This window comes from Chelonia mydas, chromosome 17 (assembly GCF_015237465.2).
Source record: "Chelonia mydas isolate rCheMyd1 chromosome 17, rCheMyd1.pri.v2, whole genome shotgun sequence".
In the NCBI taxonomy this organism is placed as follows: Eukaryota; Metazoa; Chordata; order Testudines; family Cheloniidae; genus Chelonia; species Chelonia mydas.
Window position 1 is genome coordinate 17,089,595 of NC_051257.2, and position 24,138 is coordinate 17,113,732.

The window sequence follows — 24,138 nt, forward strand, 5'->3', positions numbered from 1 at the left end:
TATGGCAACAGAGGAAGATTGTTTCAGTGTCAGCATTCTGGATAGACTGATTCTGGAAGAGATGAGTGACTGGGAGTCCAGAGAAGAGAGGATTTATAGTTAACCAAAGCTTGTATGAGGGTTCTGGTAGTTTGAATAGATAGGAAAGACTGGGTTTTGGAGGTGATAAAAAGGAAGGGAAGACAAGGTTTCTTGAGAGCCTGGGTATGGGAGGAGGAGAGATAAGTAGATGATAACACTGAGATGATGAGCCTGTAAAATACATAGGACAGTGGAGAAGGATTGAAGACAGGAGAGAGATAAAAGAGGAAAAATAAAAAGTTAATAAAATTCTACTACATGCTTCATAATCTTACTTAGCGTCATTCTTTATAGTGATGTAAGTAGAGGGATAAGTGCTTATGGTACATGTATGTGTGTATATGACTACTTTAAGCCATGGACTCAAGTGTGAAATAATGTAGTGCTGTAATCCTCCTACTGAATGCTTCGAATTTGTACCCTGTAAGGTGAAAGTTGTTGTATTTAATTATACAGGTGGACATGGAAAGCTGGCAGCAAGAACAACCCGTGGTGCTGCGAACATGGACAATGGAATCTCCTCACAACTATGAAAATAATTGCCATGAGGTCTCCGTCTTCCTTTGTCCTGGGGCAACTTACTTTGAGGTGGAATTTGATGAAAAATGTGAAACAGAAAGGAGGTAACTTAATAGTGTGCCATCTCTGACTCCAAAAACTATTCACAAAGGGGCAAATCCTGCACTGTGTGCAGAGAATCGTTACCTACTGCACCAACTTCTCCCTCAGCATGCACGACCCACCCTGTACTCTTCTTTGCACCAGTGCTTAAAGATTCTTGACGCAGCTGAGCTCCGACTTGAAAGGGTGCAGGCAAACTCTTTGCACAGGCCCTGAGTGTCAAGGCTCTGCTCCCTCAGGCAGTGGAACTATGCTTTCCGTTGATTGATCTGGTATTAGCGCTTGAAAAACCTGTGGCTATCATTGCATGTTCCCAGCATTCACTTTACCTTACTTGAGCACAACTATGCCAAAGTTCAGTCCTTTCTGTAAGTTACCTCTGTTTCTTTCTGGCTTGCCACTTAGAAATGCTTAATATTTTAACTTGATATTAAGGATCAGGGAGCTCTGTTGTAGAAATGACCGTATGTGCTGTATGAAGTAATGAAATGTTTATATAATCCTCTAAAGCAGTAAATATGTCTCTGAAGGGAATGTGTCTACATTGCTGAGTCTCCAGAGTGGGGTGGTTAGGGAAGTATGAGAAATTCCAAAGTAAACTAGCCCAAAAATTTTAAAAATAAAAATGAGTAAGTAATGAGTTGCACTCTCCACAGATATGATTACCTGGAGTTTACTGATGCCAGAGGTGCAAAAACTCGTTATGATACAAAGGTTGGCACTGAGAAGTGGCCCAAGGTGAGTGACTTTAAAATATTGTGCAAAATATACATATGTTAATATTAGGGTATCCTGGAACTCTGTGGTGTTTTAGCATCATAGGTAAGAGGTTCTGCAGAGACCTTGTAATCTGATAACTTCTTATCTTTGGTGTGGGTGTGTGCCCACACCCACCTCTAATTCTCAGAGGGACGGGGGGTGGTGGTGGTGGGAAATCCTGTAATTCCACAGTGATGCAAATGAATAGAATGAATGACCCAGAAGGTTCTTTCCAGTACTAGTATGATTAACTCCCTACCAGTTACTATGTAGAAAACCATGTTTCACTGCAGTTAAACATACAGTTGAAATTGTTCTCTGATCCCCTTGTACCTCATTAATTTTAAATAAATCTTGAGATGGGAAGTTGAATTCATTTATTATTTTCTTGTGGCCACTCAGGTGCTACTTCATAGCTACCCCAGTGTAATCTTTCTCTGCCATTATATTTTTTTTAACATCAAAAGCTGTTTTGTGGGCTGAAACTTTCAATTATTCTTTTGAATAGAAAGTTGAAACTTTAATTGCTGTAGGCTTTTGAGTCATGTGATGGGGTGCTTGCACATATTGCAGAGAAAACATGAGAATATTGACAAACGCAAGTGCTGAAGGAAATTCATGACCCCGAAATGTCTTCCTGTCATGTACATTTGGCAAAATGATTGTTTTGTTGCTCTGTAGAAAGTGACCTTTCAGGCTGGCCCACGGCTGCAGTTTCTCTTTCACTCTGACAGCAGTAATAATGAGTGGGGCTACAAGTTCTCCATCACTGCTTATGGCCTACCCGATGTCGCAGTTACTTGGGGCTTGGATTTGCAGCTTCTTGTGTCCAGGTTGATGGGGCGCTTGGCTTCGCGGAGTATGGCACTGAAATCCCAACTGGGTAAGTTTTTGAATTAGTTTCTCTAGCAGTCATGTTTCCATGATGGGGATGAGGTGCAAGAATCTAATATATTATATTCTTAAAAGGAATACAGATTGTTCCAGCCCACTCATATTTGAAAACAGAAAGTCGTAACAAGGTTGCCAGTTACAGACCAAGTTGATAATGACCAAAATTTATAACTCTTTAACCTTTTGTCTGGGAACATTACAAAAAAACTCCATCACTATTGGCACCCTTTGCAGTCTTAAGAGGCCAGGAGTAGAATGGACTTGGAGACATAACTACTCTGACCCCTGGAGGTGGTCATGTTAAGCATTAAAGCACATTGTGGAGGGGGAAGCTTTCATTGCCATTGCATATGCTGTATCTTTTCTCTGGATTTCATGAGGATTTCGTTCTCCATAGTTTGGCAGCATTACATTTACACCAGAAAACGGAAAAAGTAAGAATTCATAGCACATAATTTATGCTGACTTTAAAATGTTCCGTTCGATCATTTGGAATTTCTTAAATCTAAAAGCAGCTGGGGGAACACTTATTTCAGTTCTTGTATTGGAGCACCATATGTCACCATAATCTGTAGTTTATTTACTAGACCTCTGAACCATAATGCAAAATTCATTCTGATATTAACTTCTGCTTGTGTGTGTTGAGGGGTCAGTATGAAACTTCATGAGTGCTTTGTAGTGTAGAATCTGTCCATGTGATTTGGCCAGATTTCTGTTCTGTCTATCTAAACTTTCCCTGAAGTTTTCAGTCACAATTCTATGTTTGATTGTTTACATGTATTCTGGTATCACCCACAATATATTAAGCACTGTCTACTTCTACAATCCCTGCCCCAGACAGCTTGCTATTTAAGGCCCTGGTGCCACAATCTCTTATGCACATATTTAACTTTAGTCATATGAGCAGTGAATTCAATCGGGCTACACACATAAGTAAAGCTAAGAATGTATGTGTTTGCGGGGATTTAGGCCTGTGAAGATAGACAGCATGCAAAGGGTTGGCCACAGGTATTAAAATCGTATATGTATGTTTCATATATGAATTAAGATTTTCAAAAAATGGAGCCCAAAGATAGGAACCCATGTCTATATTTATACATGTGCTTTATTTTTCAAAAGTGCTGAGCATCCTGTAGTTCTCATTGAGGTCAAAAGGAGCTTTTAAGTTGTCAGGACTCCAGAAAGTCAGGCAGAGGCCTAGCTTTCGGTTTGGGAACTTACGTTTAGGGTTTCTATTTTTGAAAATCTGTACCTCAGTGTATATGTTTTAATGCATTTTGTTGCATGCTAGGGCTTATGGCAAGTCAGTGATGGATGAAGTAATAACCCTGTGTCTGTAGCTTGTAAAGTGCTTTGAGAACCTTTTTTAATGAGTAGTTCGATACTGTGGTCATGAGTACAGTTTAGATGTTTAAGTGTAGGGCGTTTTACAGTAGTAACATGCTGTAGCATTGCATTGGTTAATCTGCATTAATGCCAGCAGTAAGACGGTACTGGAGTGGTGTGATGTCTGTTGCGTATGTGGCACTAAACATCATGAGTAACTGTTAATCTAAGACTTTTTTGTTCAACACGCCATTTGCTTTTGTTTTCCTTTTGTGGCAGATGTTTAAAATTGTGCATTTTTGCAATCATATAAAATTGAACAAAAATATTTAGTATTGAACATCCCATCTGTCTTGCTGTTTTTGCAGAGCTAGGTAGTGAAGCAGAGTTGCCTCCTTCAAAAGTGACATCAGTTCTTAATTCTCCTTTATGGAAACCTGTCTTCAGGCATCAGATGTGTCCTGAGGCGACTTTGGAAGCAAATGAACCCAGTCAAGTGCACCAAAATAAAAAAGAGGTATTTAGGCCACTGTTTCTGTTTTATGGGTAGGAAAACACTATGCATGAGAGTGGTTTTGTTCAGGCTTAATGAGCTGACACATCTCTAACTGTACACTGCTAGGCTGAGGTTGCCATCTCATGGGCTGTTGAATTGTCAAAGAAGAGAAATTTTTGTTCTGTACCCTTTATATTGTCATTTTGACTGTAACGTCTTTCTGAGGTGTGGGTTGTTCAAATATATAAATGAGATGTGAGCGTTTTTAAACCGATATTTTAGTAAATGCTTTAATACTCTTTCCAGACGAAGAACTCTCATGCAGATGACTGCCGTAACTTTCTTCTCGACTTTGCAAAATCAGATCCTTCCCAGGATTTCTGTGGCCAAAATTCTGAGCTTTTCAAAGGACTTATACAGGCATGTAAAAAACAGGCCCCAAAGACAGATATAGTTGCTGGTTCCACTGTTGATCAAGCTGTGAACGCCACATTTGCTGCTTTGGTGTATCTCACTCCAGGTTTATACGGGAAGCTACAAAAATATGGTAACTCTTCTATTAGTGAATATATCAATAATGAAGGCTGATACTTTGTAAGAAATCCTATTATAATTCAGTTGTAAAACTTGAAAAATGTATTTAGTTTCATAAATATTCAGAAGGTTAGAGGTTTCATCCTGTACAAAGAAGATATTACAGTGGTGCACTCACCAACTAGGCAGACCTTGCCACAATAGACTGTAATAAGATTATAATGCTTTGTTAGTGTTTTTCATCATCACAGCTCTTTACAAAGGTTAGCTAATCATCACAGATCCTCTGAGTAGGATAGGCAAATAAGGTTATCCTTGTTTTAAACATGAGTAAACTAAGCCTTTTGATAGAACAAGGAGTAATGGTCTCTAGTTGCAGTGGGAGAGGTTGAGGCTGGATATTAGGAAAAACTTTTTCACTAGCAGGGTGGTGAAGCACTGGAATGGATTACCTGGGGAGGTGGTGGAATCTCCCTCCTAAGGTCAGGCTTGACAAAGCCCTGGCTGGGATGATTTGGTTGAGGATTAGGTCCTGCTTTGAGCAGGGGGTTGGACTCGATGACCTCCTGAGGTCGCTTCCAACCCTGATATTCTATGATTCTAAGCCAGAGATGCTGTGATTTAACCAAGTCCACAGGGACATTGGTTTTTGCACGGGGATTGTAACTCAAAGGTATCTATCTTCCCACCAGTTGTGCCACTAGAACACAACTCTCTAATTCAGCCATTTTCAGCTCTCATTAAATGTTTCCGAAACAGCAAGGAACAAAGTATTTATATTTTAACAATACTGTTTGGGGAGGAAATGCAAATTAATCCGCTAAATATTGTCACGCTATGGAAAGCGAGCTTGCAACCCACTGTGGTTTTTAAGTTAATATTCTGCTCCTAACTCATGCAGTTGGCTCTCGGTATTTCAACTTGTACCTTTCCAGAGAGTAGGGTTGCCAACTTTTCTTTCTAATGTGCAATACATTACTTCTATGTCACAACATGCTATCTGAAGTAAGTTCTCATCTGTTGAATAAAAAAGTGCTGTATGGACTCTCAGGGCCTGATTCTGAGGGGTACTGAGCACATGCAACTCCCACTGAAGTCCTAGGAATAGCCTCTATTTGTCCTGCCTGTACATTTGCAGGACCCATATGTATTGACTGTAACTGTACATAGTCATTCACTATTCAACTTTGCAAATAGGTCTGCAGTCAGGGCACAGTAGATGGTTTTAATGCATTACCAGCCTTTATAGTATATCTGTAAGAACAACAGGGAACAAAACCTGCCCAGCATCGCCTTAAGAGGTAGATGATAGGGTCTATCACAGCCTTTTGCAGGTATCTTATTTTATTTTAAATCCTTGAGTGATGTGAAACTGAAGCAGTGAATAAAAGGACTTTCCTCTTTCTTTTTGTTTTCACAGTCATCAGTGGAGGCAAGATGCCTCTGAATGAAGAGTTTGCACAAGTATATTCTCTGGCTGATGGGATTAGAATATGGATGGTAAGGTTATTCAGGATGATTATTTCTATTTGGGTTTTCTTCTTTCATATAATTTTTGCTCCTGTGTCCCAGTGCAGAATCTGTGTCACTGTACCTTGAAATGCCTTTTAAAAATGGTTTTGTTGTGGGGAGGGGTCTGTTTTTATTTTCTCTCAATGATTGCAGATCAGATTTGTTCATCTTAAAAGTAAAAACATATTTTTCCTGACTGCCAGCCCTGCAGTCAATTTTGGCTTTAATAGTCCAGCTTTTAGGCCTTTCATTTCATGCATCATTACCAGTCTTTAAAGATTCTGCAAGCCAAGCTCTTCCCTAGGCTTTTCAGTGAAGGTGCAGGGGTAGAATTTTGACTGGCAATTGGAATTTTTGATTATAGTATCCTAGAAATGGAGGGCTGGAATGCACCTCGAGAAGTTATCAAGTTCAGCCTGTTGTGCTGAGGCAGAGTTTCCCTAATGACAGCCCTACATTTCTATGATATTGACAGGTATTTGTCTAACCTGTTCTTAAAAACCTACAATGACAGGGAGTTCACAATCACGCCTGGAAGCCTATTCCAGAGCTTATGAATCAGCCAGAAAGAAATATCTCCCTCACATAGTTATTTTGGCTCTACTGTGCTAAACGGAGGAGAGGAAAGAGTAGTAAAATAATTGTGGGTTTTTTGTCATTTAAATCACCAGCTGTGGTTGAAGATATGCACAGGGATCAGATCTCTTCACTGAAAAGAGAAGACACACACACACACACACACACACACACACACACACACACACACACACACACACACACACACACACACTTACTTTTACCTGATTTAACACTTGTGCACAACATGTCTGAAAGAACTGGGATCATCAGCTTAGCTTTCTTTTGGCTTGAAAGAGTCAAGCTTTTCAGTGGATTTCACTGGGTTGTGCCACAGGCTGACCAGCAAGACGTTCTAGACCAGGGGTAGGCAACCTTTGGCACGCGTGCCAAAGGTGGGGCGCAAGCGGATTTTCAGTGGCACTCTCACTGTCCGGGTCCTGGTCACCAGTCCGGGGGGCTCTGCATTTTAATTTAATTTTAAATGAAGCTTCTTAAACATTTTAAAAACCTTACTTACTTTACATACAACAATAGTTTAGTTATATATTACAGACTTGTAGAAAGAGACCTTCTAAAAACATTAAAATGTATTACTGGCACGCGAAACCTTAAATTAGAGTGAATAAATGAAGACACGGCACACCACTTCTGAAAGGCTGCCAACCCCTGTGCTAGACCATAAAGGACTAGTCCTGTATTGGAGACTTAGCATGTCTTAAGAATCTCAGGAGTGGACTAATGAGATTCTCTAATTGTGGTGCAGTCTTTGTGCTGCCATGCCATCTGGATAGGCAGGATTTCACATCTTTAATTTAATTAATATCCTGTCTACAGTTAGAAATGAAGCAGAAGTTCCTGATGGGTAAAGGAAATGATACAGCAGAGAAACAGAATGTAGAAATAAGTGAAGTGAACCCAGAAATCCTTGGTAAGTGTCTTTCCTGATGGCTTAGCCTAACTTTCTTATGTAGCTCTTCTCATTTTTTCTGTGCGCAAGGAAATTAATTAGCAATTTAGGCTATCTTATGTTTAAAACTTTGTGGACCGGGATAAATTAGCTGATTTGATGTGCACTGTCTCCAGAGATTTTTCCTAAAGAATGAGAAAACAACCAGTGCACTGGATCATCTGACTGATGATTGAACTGTCACTTTAAAAACTTGTTTGTAATGACACTTCACATGTCGCTGCTTTGTATAGTTGGTGTGAATATTTTGAATAGGCACTTGATGTTGGTTGATCCAGACTCACTATCAAGGGGCAGGAAACCATACTTTCAGGACTTTCTGGCCAGAAGATAAAAAATTAAGAGCCAGTTTTTACTTAAATTACATAAGAGAGGTATTACACAATATGTGATATGGTGATTCTACTAACTTGCCTTTTTCCCCTCAATTTTTATACTGCAGCAAAACACTGTATTCAGAAGAGCTTATTGTTGTTAAAATTTTTGCCTGTGAGAGCAAAGGCAAAAGATCTTGCTTCTGATAACTGGGTTGCTTCAGAAGTAGAGGATGTCCAACAGTACCACGATGATAAACGTCGAAGGACTAGTTCTATCGTAGAAGCAGATTTTCAAGCAGCAAACTCATTGTCTTCGAATGGAGTAACTCATCCTGCTTCTGCAGAAAGGGGTCGAGTGGTAGACTCTGACACAAAGATTAAGCAAGTGCCAGACCCACCCCAATCAGAAGTAGCCTCTGAATCTCAAAGTAAGCTCCTTGAAAATACAGTTTCACAGCAAGAGGACACAGCATCTCCTCCCTCCACTCCAACTCGCAAATCTCAGTTCAGCCGTGGAAGACTAAGGCTGTTATCTTTTAGATCAATAGAAGAGCCTAAATCAGTGCCCACTGTGAAGGAGAAATATCCTGTACTGAAAAATATATTAGACTTTATTAAGGATCAATCACTTTCTCATGAAAGGTGAGCAAACTTGAAAATTTGCAGTCCATCGTATTTAAGGTTGAGAGATTTCAAAGGTTTCAGATGATGGGATAAAGCATATTTTTATCTTACTTTAGTAATATTTCTCTAATTTCAGGTTCTTGAAAAACAGTCCATTATATTTTGATATCAAGGCATCAAACTTATGGCTCACAACCTACTTTAGACTCCCAAAGAATATTTAATCTGACTCATTTAACTCACATAGAATTTCAGGATTATGAATAGTGATTACATTTCCTTACTGTCCCTATGCTGCAATTTGCCCTGCTTCATCAAATCTGCTTGTGAGGTGGTGTTGCGTCCTGTCTGTGGTTGAATGTGGAAAGAACTGCTTCTGGAAATCACAACTGCCTAGCTGAGTTAGTGGGTCTTGGATAACAGATCTAGAACAGTTAGAGAAGGGATCTTCAAAGGGCCAGTATGCAAATTTTAACTGGAGGACATTCTTCCAGAACCAGCCCAAGATTTAGAGGTTGGAACAGGGAGTTGGGAATCCTGGGTTCTGTTCCTGGCTCTGCCACTCACCCTGCGACTTTGGGTAAAATATTTGTAAATAACCTATTATTATTACCAAGGTGTTCAAGGCAATATACAGTACAGTTAATTTAGGTGCCAACTCATCAAACTTGTTTAACTTCTCAAGTGTTGATTGCATTATGAGGTACTGAAGAATGGGTGTTTTGAAGTCATCATTGGGAGTTTGTGTTTTTCCTAGTATTTTAAAGGTCCTTGTTTTGAGAAAAGCTCAAGCCCAAAGTATCCTAGAAGTGCTGAAGACAATCCGCCAGTGCTTAGAATCTCTTGGGCAGCCTCACTGTTTCCATCCACCCTGTGTACTCTTTCTCTTGGAACTTCTGGCCTGCCAGAAAGATTTTACAAAGTAAGTATCTTTCTTAGAAAATTGGAGCTAACACTGTTCTGTATAACGTCTGTATGCCCTGACTCAATACTGATTACCCAGGGTGAAAAGAGTATGAGAAGTGACGCTCTTGTGAATACAGATACAAGAGCAAGTGCATATATTGTGCTGAGATCAATATTTAAGTTTGTGTGCACACTTCCTATGGTGCATTTTGATCGTGTACATTTTCATCGTGGTACTTGGAGAATTAGTTGCAGTATTCCTATTTATGCCAACAGGGGTCAGCAGTTTACCCGCAGCATATAGCTATTAAAATGTTCCCAGTTATCTAACTGGATGACCGAAAACACAGAAAATGAGACTAGAATAGTCTTCAGACATTCACACTCTTCAGCTTTGTTTATTATTTCAGTTTAAACTGTTGCCTAAATAGGATCAGTTCATCTTATTCCTTCTATAAGAATTTAAGCTGGAGCTCGGCTAGCTGGGTTAGATTAATTTTAGTTGCTCTGTCAGCAATACTTGTTTGGGAGAGTTCTTTTCCCTTTTGTGACTTTTCTCCATAAATTAATGTATTAGCTAATCTGCAGTTAGATACTTTGTTATGGAACTAGCTTCCTCTGGCAATGTCCTGTGGCTAGTATTTTACCAACTCTCGAGGAGTCGAGTAAGGCACATTTTTTAGTCATACAGTTGCTTCGCCATGAATGTTGTGATTTGAAAAGATACATTTATTTTAAATATGACTGATAGGTGTTCAACATAACTCTTAAAAGATGGTGGTTATAATGTTAGTCTACATAGATTCTGAAGCTGATTGCCTGTGACTTGCTGCCCAAACTGAGTTCTCATTATAGAGTGTAAGAACTGTTAGCTGCTTTCTTGCTTTTTAAAATTTATTTAAGTTGGGCTTTTCAGGCCCCGGTGGCCAAATGTTATGAATCATCTTGATACTTTTGACAGTTCCATAGGAACAATCTGCATTTGGTGTCCTGTTTTGCACCTCACTTCTAACTCTTTTTTTGGAATAGCGCATCATCTGTTTTGTGGTTTTTAAAACTGAGCTAAAGTCCTCTTTATTCATGATGGTTTTTATTAAATTGCTACTTGTATTTGAACAAAGCGTGCTATGTGAAGTAAAGTGGTGGATTCTACATCTGCTAAACTGACTTTTTAACTTTTAGTTATTTTGGACACTTGGAAGGTTGTGGTGCTGAACTGCACAAAGAAATTCGAGAGTCCTACTATCAGCTTGTTCTCTTTTTGGTCAATGCCATGAAGGGATTTAACAGCATTAATGACAGGTACAGAAAATAGCCTACCTATATAACATGGAATGTTATTTTTGTTACCTTTGTCCTCCCTCACACCTTCCCTCCTATTATTAGTTACTTTTATTGTCTTGTGTCAAAGAAGAGTGTAAATTCCTCTGTTTGTATGTAGCTCTAATTAGGACTACGATTTTGTCACGGAGGTCATGGGGTCCGTGACTTCCAGAGATCTCTCTGACTTGAGCCCTGCAGCGCTTGGGAGCTGTAGGGTCCCCCGCCACCCCTGGTAGCTGGGAACTGCAGAGACTGAGCTCCGGGCCACCGCGGGAACCCCCCTGGGTGGTGTGGGGAGCCTGTAGCTCCCCATTTTGTCATGCATATTTTTAGTAAAAGTCACAGATGGGTCACAGGCTTCCGTGAATTTTCCTTATTGCTCGTGACCTGTCCCTGATTTTTACTTAAAATATGTGTGACAAAATCTTAGCCTTAGCTGTAATTATTATTGGGGCCTTTTGGTGCTACTGTAATACAGAAAATCACTTTTTACTTAATTTTGCTAATTAAAAAGGACAAGGATAAAATTCAACAGTACTGGATTACTTTGTTCATTTATTTTGATATATGTAATGTAACTTTTGGCTCTTAGTATACACTTTGAAGTATCGGTAATAGTAAATGTACTGTAGCATATTTGGCAAGAACAACCAAGCATTAGTGACAGGAGACAGCACCACAGCACACTCTGCTGTTAAAACTGCACAGTGAGACAATCAACTTTTTGACGAGAACTATTGGAATTTTGAAAGCTTGTGGGTTAGTAAAGTAAGGTTCTACTGTTCATTTAATTTAACACATAATAACGTATTATTTAAGGCTTTAGTCATAAATCCTTTATTCTGTTCCCCCAAAATCATACTGTTTCAACTTCAGATTAAAGCTGTCATGGTTTTCCCAATTTGTTTAGATCATTGCTCCCTGCCTTATCCTGCGTGCAGACATCCCTCCTTCACCTCTTGGATATGAGCTGGGAACCAAGTGATCTTTCCTTTTTTGTTGATATACAGTTACCACTTCTCCTTATGACTATGTCACAAGAAAACATAAGTGTTCATGACAGTGTGATTTGGTAAGTCAGTAAGACTATCATTTTTATATAGAACTAAGTTTTTGTACAGTTTTTGGCAAGAATGAACTCTGAACTTTGAAACAAGTAGTAAAGATGCTGAAGACAGGTGAGGTAAAATTTTCAAAAGCACCTATGTCCCATTTTTCAAAAGCTTCAAAATCATTTAGGCTCCTAAGTCGCATTGTCTTAAGTGCTTTTGAAAACTTTATAGAGATGTGAAGAGTAGTAATTTCTGCACTAGCAGAAAGTTGTTTTTAAACTGACTATTGCCAAGCAGTGTCACACTACTGGCAAGTTACCAGCAAGATAGTCATCGTCTTACTCCTCTGGCCAGGAGCATCACATCTACATGTCTCTCAGAGTGTGTTCAATTTAACCTTACCCTTTTGCCCATGGCTCGTTCCTTCTATAAGGAAATAATCTTCATATGCCTATATTCTGTCATAGTTACCCAACAGCAGTTCTATGAGCTTGGATTTCCCAGGTGATGTGCGTTCTCCCCAGTGTGTGCGCACTTGTTTGTTTTTTGTTTTTTTTAAACAAAACAAAAAAACCAACAACCTCCTTTGTGTGGGGGGGAAAGGTCTCTGGAATATTGTGGCGGTGTTTTAATTTTTAGGTGAAATACATGGTCTTGTTTTATTAGCACATTGTGTCTGAATTTTAGTTTTTAAAATAAACTATCCCAAAGTGCATTATTAGGAAGCCTGTTTGCATTCAAACTTTAATTTTGAGCTTTTTTTAGTCAGTGGAGTGAAGAAGATGAAATTGCAGACTACAAGCAAAACTCTGAGTGGATGGATGAATGTCAGGATGTAATGTTTGAGACCTGGTATGAAAAGATAGCCCAAGCTGATCCAGAGAAGCAGAGAAAGGTGACCTCATGATTTGTTTTTTATTTTTTCATGCTCCTTGCTTGTTTGAGGAAGGAGTTAAACAGGAGATTTTTTTTTCAAAGGCACAAAGAAAGAGACTATGAGCTCCCACTGGTTTTCTGGGAGTTGGGCACCAAACTTCCCTTTGTGCCTTTGAAAATCTCCTTGGAAATGCACACGTAGATATCTCATCATGCTTTCTTGCAGAAGGGAACATTCTGCTTTGTGTTTAAAAAGGGCTTTCTCAAAACCAAAAAAGATTCAACATGTAAGTTTTGTGTCCATTTATTGTTTCAGATGCACATGTTTGTTGCTCGTTACTGTGACCTATTGAATGTGGACATATCATGTGATGGTTGTGATGAGATTGCACCCTGGCATCGCTACCGTTGTTTGCAGTGCAATGACATGGATCTATGTAAAACTTGTTTCCTAGGTAAGGATCTTGTCAGAAAATACTTCTGGAGCCAAAACAGTGTCTTTCCAGATAATATATTAGAAAGCTTTCTATGAAATGAGTGAGGGAAAGATTTTTCTTTTGGAAACTTCCCAAGATCTTAACGCTTCTAATTTTTCCTGTGTTTTCTAATCTGAATGTCACCTGCCTACATTTTCAATATATATCTGAATCATGTGCTTTTTAATGGACATGCTAACATAAGTACAACTAGATAAGTGACTTTGAATTCACAAGTGCTTGTAGGATTCAAACTTGCAAGTTGCCAGTGTCATCTGAACTTGAATTTGGCATGGAATTCTGAACATAAAATTTCTGCTTTGTCTTTTCTCCTTCCTTTTATCTTTGATTTTTTTTTGTCTCCCAAACAAAAATGTAACCATAGTTGATTAGTATGGATTTCTTTTGGAGTTAACTCAATGGGTTGTACTGGAACCAGTCATATTGCAATATTCTACAAAAGGATCATGGTGAGCTGGAAAAGAGAGAATATAAGTGATGTGAATGACATTGATCATTCAGTTCATAAAGCACAATATACTGTAGATCCTATGGTAAGGTTAATTTATATAGTAAAATAAGTTTCTCTAATATGGCATATCTGATCACTGGCTGCAACTTGGACATACCTTCACAACTCCTAGAGACTTTTTTTTCACCGAACTGCTAGCAGAACTTTGGTGTCCAGAACTTACAAATTAGGTGTTGACTTCCATTGAGTATCTAATGCTGCTTGTAAATCAAGCTCTGTACTTAGAGGGTTAGAGTTCTCTAGTCATATGTACTCCTCTAATCAATAACCATAAAAGAACAGAAAAATGACATAAGCATATACTGGCATTACATTATGAAAAGAATAGGAAGATACAGATACTGTACCTAAAGGTCATTGCAGATGCAAACTTTTTTATTTTTTTAATTCTGCATAGGTGGCGTTAAACCTAAAGGTCATGAGGATGACCATGAAATGGTTAACATGGAATATGCCTGTGATCATTGCCAAGGGGTTATTATAGGTCGCCGGATGAACTGCAATGTGTGTGATGACTTTGATCTTTGCTATGGGTGTTATTCTGCAAAGAAATACTCTGACAGGTATTGGTCTACGATTCCATACTCACCAGCTTGTAGGCAAGAACAGCAGTAATTAACACCTCCTACAGACAGTCGCTCTAATGTCACTCCTTGGGAGCCTGTGTCTGACTCCAGAACATCTAATTACCATCCTTAGGAGAAAAGTAGCAAATGTTCAGCAAAAGTTTTCAGCTCTAAATCCTACCCCAAACTTCATAGTAGCTTGGTTACAAATCTTTCACACCTTTTAGTCATAAGTGTTCACTGCCCAGAAGTGTGAGAATATTGAGATAGAGTTGGTGAGCATGAAAGACCCTCCTTACACATATGGATATTTACTTTTATTACCTCCACTACTCCAAGTTTGCTACCAGTGTTGCTCACATAAACTTGATTTGTAGAGCTGGAGTTCTAGGGGCAGATCTTCAACTAGTGTAAATCATCAGCGCTTCTTTGAGCCTTGTAAGGATCTGCAGTTTGGAAGTTTGAAACATGCTTTCTATTCTTCCTTTTTCAGAAAGAAAACTTACGTTTAAACTTAAGTTCTAAACTGTAAACACTTTCTTTCAGTCACCTTCCCACGCACAGCATCACAATATATCCGATGGTGACCATTCGAATCAGTGACCGACAGAGACTCATCCAGCCTTATATCCACAACTATTCTTGGCTACTGTTTGCTGCCTTGACTCTCTACTGTGCAGACTTAGCAAGTGGGGATGAAGTAGGAGAGAAACTTGATTCGCAGATTCTCAGTCATGCTAGAGTTCTGCAACATCAATGTATACAGCTCATTGGAGACTGCCTGATGAAAGCACAGCATGGAAAAGGTGACCCAAATCCTCTGTTTATTGAAACACAATAGTTGTTAGAGTGACCCTGGTGCAAAGCCTCTGATTAATCACTTTGCAGTTTTCCAAGGAAAAAAAAGCCTAGCGTAATATCAGAGGGAAGCTACTTTGCATTTCACTAATAGTACAGAGAAGGTTTTATAACTGACCATTTAGAAGTCCTATTATTAGAGTAACAATATTCTCAGTGATAATGGAACATGTGATGGAAAAACAGAAGACTTAAGAAAATTAGAGTAATATACTGGGACAACTTCTCATAAATTTTCAGTTTAAGACGACACACCGTCCCTAGATGTGGATGCAGTTATCTTGTTTACAGGGGCCCTGGGGAAGAAGAAAAACGACATGGTAAAAAGTGTTTCTTGACCTTCACTGTTGGCCAGATAGTTTTAATCTTATTCATGATGTGGAATAAGTTGCTGCAGAAACAGTCCCATTGACTTCACTGAGACTTTCTGGCAGAGTAAGATTCTACTCCGTGTGACATAAGATGGCAGAATACAGCTCTATGTAAAATGTGTTTTGAAAGTTTAAAGGTTTTCTTTAAAAGTTGGAAAAAGCTTGTTCTGTCATGCAGGTCCAATTTATAAAGTGTAAAAAAGCCGGAAATGGCTGAGAACCTAAATTGGATGGTAACAGACTGTGAGTACCAGTGATGAGTGAACCTGGTGATATTCTAAGCTCTCAACTGTGCTTGTAGCTGGTTCTGGCCACTTCAGGGTTACAATCCTGGAATCAGAGTAGCAGCCGTGTTAATCTGTATCCGCAGAAAGAAAAGGAGTACTTGTGGCACCTTAGAGACTAACAAATTTATTTGAGCATAAGCTTTCGTGAGCTACAGCTCACTTCATCGGAATCTGAGTCTCTTGCTAGCAGCTACCAAATTTTGGTTGTGAAACGCTACATGTTTTAGTATTCAATCCTTAAATAGATGTTTGTAATCTTTTCCCCTCAGGTTTGAAAGCTTTAGCTCTCCTCTGCATGTTGCCAGAAGGTGAATCTTTCTCAGAGAATGAGACCACTTCTGTGAGCCCTCCAAAAGGTGGCGCTACAGAGGGCCATGCTGGTGATAAAGCAGCCAACAGAATGAATAAAAAGCCAAGGACAGGCTCTTTTGTATATTGCAATGTAAGTACTGCTTTACGAAATTCCAAAGTACAGTTCAGTTGATGCCCATTCTTGTATGATCCTCAACAGTGATAAATATTTCCATTCTTTGCTCCAGTGATCTGGGGTACAGTAAGTGAACTGGCACATTATACCTGCATCGCTGGGTCACCTCACATTTCTAAAGTTGACTTTGATTCCTAAAGCTGTGTGTGAGAAGGACAAAACAACATTTTCCCTCTGAATGGGCCGTGGGTGCCTAAATTAGTTTTCAGGGATGTAGTGCCCCTCCCCAGGGCTTCCAATTCTGTTACAATTTGATTTCATAGGCCAAATAGTTTCTCATGTAAGAGAAACTTATTTGTGGATGTAATATTACATATAACATAGGAAAAAGTGTAATTTTCATTTTGTATATGGAATCTTAAGGCCTGAACATAGCATGAAATATATCAATGAAGGGTTTTTATAATTTAAAATAACTTTTTTTGCCAAGTGAAAATTTATTGACTCAGTTTCTTTCTCTGGCTTTAACTCGGTGAATTAAATTCTTCAGTCTCTTGGTATGTATATTTTTGTTTTATTTTTAGGGGAAAGGAGATGTTTGTGATGAAATTCAGTCTTCTATAGAAAAACAAGATAGCCAAAGCAATCCTCCTAGTGCTCCTTTATCAAAGAAAGATGTTTTGAGCCAGGATTCAGAGACACTGACTCTTAATTCTGTAGATGATAGCATATCTTCACATCTTCCAGGTAAGAGATTTCCCATTTCATCCAACATACACATATTCCAAACATATACACAGCTGTATTTTTGTGTCCATCCTTATCTTGTACATGTGTAAATAGATTCCGTTTCAGTAAACAGTCTACTACATCAAGACCTGATCATCTTATTGCTTTGGAATACCCATACGTAGAGCATTTTACCTGGATTTCAATTTGTACAGATTGCCACACAGCTAGCAGTAGGTTTGAAAGATCAACCTGAATTGCATACGTTATGTGATTTCGGTAAAGTGTATTACAAATTATAGTGCTATTGGATCTAATGCATTACAAAAATTAAACATGCTTTCTTGCTTAGTAAATTTCTCCCTGGCATTTCAAACCCATTTCTCTACATTACTCAAGTGAATATAGTCAATATAATCATTATCTGCTTGCCGTGTATTAATTTGCAGAGATGATTTAAATCTTTTTCTCTTCCTTCCCCTCTCTGTGTTCTTCGTTTTCATTTTTCTACTATTTTAAAGTCAATTCCTTCCCTTTGTGTTCTCTTCAAAGTGTACGTCAAAAGCTGTGCTGTGCCTATGATCTTGTCTTTTTTTAAATTTTTCGTATAAAATTAGAGGTTTTATAGAGATGCCTTTATTGATTAAGGTATATAATAGAAAGTACCGCTTACATTTTAAAAAAACTAAATAGTGGTCAGTAAAATGAAATAATGGTTTAATAGTACCCTTGCATAATACAAGTTATTTGTTAGACATAATTTTAATTATATTTAAACAAGATTTAAGATCCCATGCATAGTATTATCCATGTGTGGCTGTATTCACAAGGGACTGGAGAATCTAATTACAAGCCAATGTTCTCATAATGTCAGTTTTTCCTCCCTAAGCCAGAAATGAAGGGTTTCCTAGGGTGAAAATGTGTAGAGGCAATTCTCAAAGGAGAAAGAAAGATGACTTAACAGTAACGGTAACTTCATTTATCTCTGCAAACCCATTTCTCACTCCTTTTGGATTGCTGTTGACATCTTCGCATCAGTGAGAAGGAAATGGGGACAATTGTGGAATCAAGTCTGCCCATAGATGACAAGTTGGGAGACCACCATATCATGGATTAACAGGCTTAGTGCTACACCCCAGCTTTTAAACAGTGTCTCTTGGAGGAACCTCTTCAGTGTGGCAGATCCCCAGGGAGTCCCACTTCTTCCTTCAGGGTAGGCTCCCAGTCTCCTTGCCTCCCCGACTCCAGCCTCTCAGCTCCAGTACTCCTGCTTCAATACTGTGAGCTCTGCCCAGCAAGTCCCATTGAGGTAGACTCCTGTAGAGATTTGTGTACACTTCAAGAATGCACCTTGGCAAGTATTTGCAGTGGCACCCAAGCTACATTTTCAAAACAGAGTAGGATTTATTAGTCAACTGGAACACAGTATTGGTAGTCCTTGGGTTAGCCTAGAGAAATAAAGGATGAAGTGTAGTGCATTCTGGTCAAGACTAAGCAGTTCACTAGCCATGCTGTAGTGAACTCCATGTCGGGCTCTGTCTCACTCAGACCTCCTGAGTCAGTTCCAGGGGAGAGCAGCCAGCCACCTCCAGAACCAACTCTTTATCTCCTGGAGGTCATCTCTGTGCTTTGTTCTTTGGGCAGGGCCATAAGGAGTTCACAGACCCTGCTGAAAGGCAGAGAAAAGCTCCTTCCTTTGGGTTATTGGTTGCTAGGTGTCAAATGTTCCGGTGATTGGGGCTTTCCATTGTCTTCTAGGGTTTTCCGTTTATATGGGCTGGCCTTGGTAAATCCTTTTAGTGACCCATTCAGTCCACTCAGATAGTTAGACACACATCTGTCTCTCTCCTGTGTCTCTCGGTCTGCCCTGAAAGCAGTCTTAATCATATTTCCTACCCTGGGTAGCAGTGCACAGTATAGGGGGAAACTGAAGCACACAGAGGATACATAAAAATATTTCCAAAAAAATCCTGCTTCATCACAACCCATGCCTTTAAAAGCAAAGCTTTTTGATTTAGTCTGTCTTTTCCAGCTATACTCACCCACTCATTTCATATCAGGTATAGGTTTAGCAGTCAGTATTTTTGAGAACCCATGAAGTGGGAAGTTAAATGTTTTTTGCAGTATTTAAAAGCTGGGATTCCACCCATTCATATTGTATACGCAGCAGTGGTTCTAATTCTAGTAGTCCGAGACACACAAGCTTCTGAAATAAGGTTTGATAAAGTTGGAAGAGGAGACACAAGATGGTAATCAGAATGATGTGACTTTAAATGATGTGAGCCAGCTTACTAGGTGTAGGGTTTGTTATAAAGATGCATTAAAGTAGTATTGTTTGAAATGAGACTATATGTTAACGCACACTAAGGAACTTGTAGTGCAAGCCAGCAGGGTCCACGGAGGGTGAACCTCATGCTAGTGTAGTCTAGAATTGACAGCCTGCTTGTGTGCACTAATGCACTGTGTAGACAAGCCCATCATCTTTATATTTGTCTATTTATACTTACTATTTCAGACTTTAAATGTCAAATTTTCACTTACGTTCTACAGTTTTACTGTTTTTAATTTATTTCATATTTAATTTAATTTCATATTTATTTAAAACACAGATGTTGAAAATTCAGAAGATTCATCCCAAAAGCAGGCAGAGAAGGCTCTAATGCCTAGCCAGGAGCAAGTCTTTGCTGAATGCTCTCAGAAGAGGATTCTTGGCTTGCTGGCAGCTATGTTACCACCTTTCAGATCTGTAAGAATGAAGTACAAACCCTTCTACCCTACCCCTCAGGAAACTAGTTGATTTGTGACACACACTGATGAGAAAAATGGGGAAAATTCAAGCTGAAACAAATGATGCAATGGGAGAAGGAGAGGCTGGGAAGGTGCGGGCAGGGAAGAGCTACTCTAGTTCTTCCTTTTTGCTAGCTTATGTCAAAATGCTAATGTTGAAGTGTTTTATTACATTAGGTAGTTACATTATTAATTAACTACCAACCATCAGGTAAAGTTCAGATTTGTTTGTTGTGTAACTTTAAATCAGCCCAACTAAATGTGATATTAACATTTTTGCTCTGGGCTTATGCACCAGGTTTTACCACAGAGTAAATTCCTCTCCTTGTCCCCCCCCCCCCCATCCTATTTTATGGGAAAAGTATTTCCAGTATAAAAGAAACATAACTGAAAGCAGCTTGAAAAGGCCAAAGGCCCTCTTCCCCCATCCCCTAAACACCTTGCAAGGGCCACAGGAGTCGTTTTCCCTCAGTTCTGGTTGTCCCTATTGATTTGCACCAATGAGTAGGCTTATCACTATGCAGTTAATTTGTGTCTCAGTTCTTTTCTGGGTGCACACTTGGTAAGCTTAGCTAGAAAAAATTCACTGTATCCAGTATGACTTTTACAATATTCATACTGTATCCAGTATGACTTTTACAGGCGCTTATCTCTCAAATCAAAAGCAATTTTTTCTTTAACAATGGAAGTATCTTCTCAGCCAGAGCTATTTCCATGCCAGACTTCACTTTCTACGTGCCAAAAGTTCTTAAACTTTTTTAAAAATTGTGTTTTTGTTTACTCCCTCATGCTGAGAAGTGGTTGAATAACTTTCCCTCACATTTTCCTCCTTTATGTAGATACAAGGCTGGAAAACTTCAGCCAAAAAGGTGAAGGTTTCTGAGCATTGAGTACCTACTAATAAGTTACTCGAACCCTCATTATACTGTATAACTATGACTAAAGGCTTTGCTATATTTTCTGTTCTAATGAGATTTTTCTTTCTTATTTACAGGGATGCACTATGTCTTTGATTAACCTGGAACAGATCCTCCCACTGATGTTTCAGGTTGTAATCTCCAATGCTGGCCACTTAAATGAAACCTATCATTTAACCCTGGGTCTTCTGGGCCAGTTAATTCTGAGACTTATGCCTGCAGAAGTCGATGCTGCAGTGACAAAAGTCCTTTCAGCCAAACACAGCCTGTTTGCAGCAGGAGATGGGTCTACAGTGCCAGAAGGCTGGAAGACTACTCATCTTTTGTTCAGTCTGGGAGCCGTATGCTTAGACAGGTGCTTTTTTTAATGTTAATCTTTAAGAGAATTCTTGATTTTATATGCTCAACAGGAGGAGGGGAGGAGTGTAACCTGATTTGGGTTAATTCTTGAGCCCAGTCCTGTGAAGTGCATATTAGCCATAGCTCCCATTGAAGTCAACATCTCTTAGGGTCATGCCACGTGATGCTATCAACTGGGAGATGGGTAATTTTCAGAGGCTAATATAGGACACTGTTGTGGAAGAGGTAGGATTTTGGGGTTTAGAGAAGAGCAAGGGCCAGTCCTACTACCTAAACGTTTGATGTGACCTGTCTCCCTATCCTCCTAATTCCAACATGTACCTCAGTCCAGGAGAAGGTAGGTCATATCGAAAGGTCAAGCTGGAAAGAACCAACATGGGGAGGCAAGGCCTATAGTGGAGGATAGAGGGAGCTGTCTTTGTAGAGGAGTCTAGCAAGGTAGAAAGAAGTCTTGCATTCAGGGAGAGATAGTAAAGTTGCTTTGAAGGTACAGTCTTCAGTACCTTAAGTGGAAGTAGAACACTCTTGAAGAGTGAAGGTTAATAGCATGCTTTGTTAAATACTGTGTTAAGTATTATTCTTCACTCTAGGTTTTTTTTATTTGGGAAGAGGGATTGGAAAGGTTAATAAACCAATTAGAAAAGCATGCAGATACAAAGATAAAATACACGGAGAATCTACTGGTCTTATAAAGAGATTCATCAATCAAGGAAATACACAATCCTTTGTATTATGTGAAGCTATTTTGGCATCCAATTATATCAAAATATTAAGTCAGCAAATTAAATCTCTAAAACAGATTTCCCAAGCCTGTCTTACTCATGTGCAAGGAGAAGCAAAGGAAGGAAAGAAAATTTCCAGTCCTAAACTAAAGTTAGCGAGACCATGTGTTGCCTTGAATTTCTATCAACTTTTTTTATTCATTGTGGCCTTCAGTCCTATTTAAGATGGCAGGCCAATGTGATTTTTTTTTTTTTAAATGATGAGTGGAATTAATAGCATTCATATATCTGAATTCAAATCCTCAAGCGATGCTATGAAAAAGTAAGATCATCTGACAGTTGGAAATAATGTAATAATGATTTTGTGTTTTGAGGGAAAATAGTTGTGTAACAATGTGTAGTCAAACCACCTAATACAGTCGAACCTTGTTCTCCAGCCGCATAGGTCTGGACTGGGCGTGCTCCATGGCGGATATTCTTCGAGCTTTGAACTCCTCTGCACAGTGGCATAGTGTGATTGCAGCTTTCACAGACCATTGTATTAAGCAGCTGCCCTTCCAGTTAAAACACACCAATATCTTCACCTTATTGGTACTTGTTGGATTTCCAGAGGTAATTGGAATACTGATCAATACATAATGATTTGAGCTATGATAATTACAAATTCTACTTTTAAACACTAAAAACTACACTTTAATGCCATAAATTGACAAAAGCCACAAAACTCAGAGATATGTCTGAGACTTCATCCTTTGTCTCTTGCACAGTTGGTTGTAGTCTTTGTCTAATGGAAAACAATATAATTACATAGCTCTGGTTTTGCTTGGATACATTTCATTGTGGGCAACTTGTAACCAGCAACTTGAAATCCAGAATAGCATAACATTGAACATCAAAAAAGGGCTTTATACCAGTATAAAACAAGCCATTATTCTTAATATTGGTATCTCTGATATATCACCAGAGTACCATTAAGTTGTTAATATGCACCTGAGGTATTTTGCTACAAAAATCTACTTCATATGTCTAAATACCAGCACATATTTGGCAATGGACAATTGTTTAAATAACAAGTATGGTATTAACTGTAACCAAAATGCAGCCACATATGTAAGATAATGTAAAAAATAAGTTATAAGTATTATATGAAGTTAGACTGGTAACTGAAGTCCTTTGTCTCCCTTTGTTTTGCTAATGCAGGTGCTGTGTATGGGAACTCGCTCCGTGTACATGGATAATGCCAATGAGCCTCATAATGTTATCATCCTAAAGCACTTCACTGAGAAAAACAGGGCGGTTGTTGTAGACATCAAAACCCGGAAAAGGAAAACAGGTTCCTTGACGTTCTTATATCGAAGAATCATGTGATATTTCCTTACAGTATCTCTTAGGAGTATCCAAAACCTGAAGTTTTACTAAATGATTTTATACAGAGCTTTATGAGCTGGATTCCTTACAGAAAATATATCTGATTTCCACCCATAAAGCAGAACAAATTTTTTAGGTTTCTGCTAAACTAATATAACATCACTTGGTACAAGAATTGTTGCTTTTATAAATGTACTCAGAATATGACACTTCCTATTGTTATTGCAGAGACCTCACAAAACAGTCCTTGTATCTGAAGTTAACATGACAGTTGTTTGTTTGGTCATTGCTGCTGTCTTGTCCTTTATTTGTGAGCGTTTAAAAGGTTTTAATTAATTGCAAATTTAAAAATACTTGCTCCTCCAGCATATACTTAACCCCGCCACCCAAAGGAGCATGCACAGCATAAATATATGCTGGTCAGTTCACTCTGCTGCCCAGAAATGAATCTTCAAATATCTTAATGGCCATTCTGACAGTAAATATGACATGAGCACCTACTAGCAGATGGAGTCTGGGGGGCGGGGGAGAAAGGCCCTATGAAATATGCTAATTGCCAATAAAGGGACCTGTGTTAGCTGTGACCCAATCAGGTTTTTCCTGTCCCATTGCAAAGAATGAGGCTATGTAGTAGATAAACCCTACTTTTTTAATACTACACAATTTCAAGTCTGTGAAATCTACCTTGGAAGTTATGCAATAAGACTAAACAAGAAATGTTGACAGTCATGCTACATTCAATGCAAAAATGATTGTTCTGTACCAGATGTGCTGATCTGTACTCTAGGGAGGATGTGTTATCTCTGACATCTTAGAATGATGCATTCTGGGGCATGGCAGTAGAATGGGCTTGCTAGTGTAACCTTTAAAT

General features: G+C 38.9%; 1 protein-coding gene across 3 annotated transcripts in view; it reads left to right on the plus strand.

Annotated features, from left to right (window-relative positions):
* ZZEF1 (zinc finger ZZ-type and EF-hand domain containing 1) overlaps nt 1-24,138 on the plus strand; it is an 81,867-nt gene that overhangs the window by 35,493 nt on the left and 22,236 nt on the right. For all 3 annotated transcript variants that reach the window (XM_043531364.1, XM_037880229.2, XM_037880230.2), the window contains exons 22-42: nt 538-704; nt 1,359-1,440; nt 2,143-2,344; nt 4,050-4,198; nt 4,484-4,724; nt 6,132-6,211; nt 7,637-7,730; nt 8,212-8,728; nt 9,468-9,632; nt 10,799-10,918; nt 11,850-12,011; nt 12,757-12,886; nt 13,184-13,322; nt 14,273-14,438; nt 14,988-15,247; nt 16,227-16,399; nt 16,969-17,131; nt 19,723-19,859; nt 20,895-21,172; nt 22,337-22,511; nt 23,100-23,232. In XM_043531364.1, coding sequence (XP_043387299.1) covers nt 538-704; nt 1,359-1,440; nt 2,143-2,344; nt 4,050-4,198; nt 4,484-4,724; nt 6,132-6,211; nt 7,637-7,730; nt 8,212-8,728; nt 9,468-9,632; nt 10,799-10,918; nt 11,850-12,011; nt 12,757-12,886; nt 13,184-13,322; nt 14,273-14,438; nt 14,988-15,247; nt 16,227-16,399; nt 16,969-17,131; nt 19,723-19,859; nt 20,895-21,172; nt 22,337-22,511; nt 23,100-23,232 — 3,733 coding nt within the window. The remainder of the gene's footprint in view (nt 1-537; nt 705-1,358; nt 1,441-2,142; nt 2,345-4,049; nt 4,199-4,483; nt 4,725-6,131; nt 6,212-7,636; nt 7,731-8,211; nt 8,729-9,467; nt 9,633-10,798; nt 10,919-11,849; nt 12,012-12,756; nt 12,887-13,183; nt 13,323-14,272; nt 14,439-14,987; nt 15,248-16,226; nt 16,400-16,968; nt 17,132-19,722; nt 19,860-20,894; nt 21,173-22,336; nt 22,512-23,099; nt 23,233-24,138) is intronic.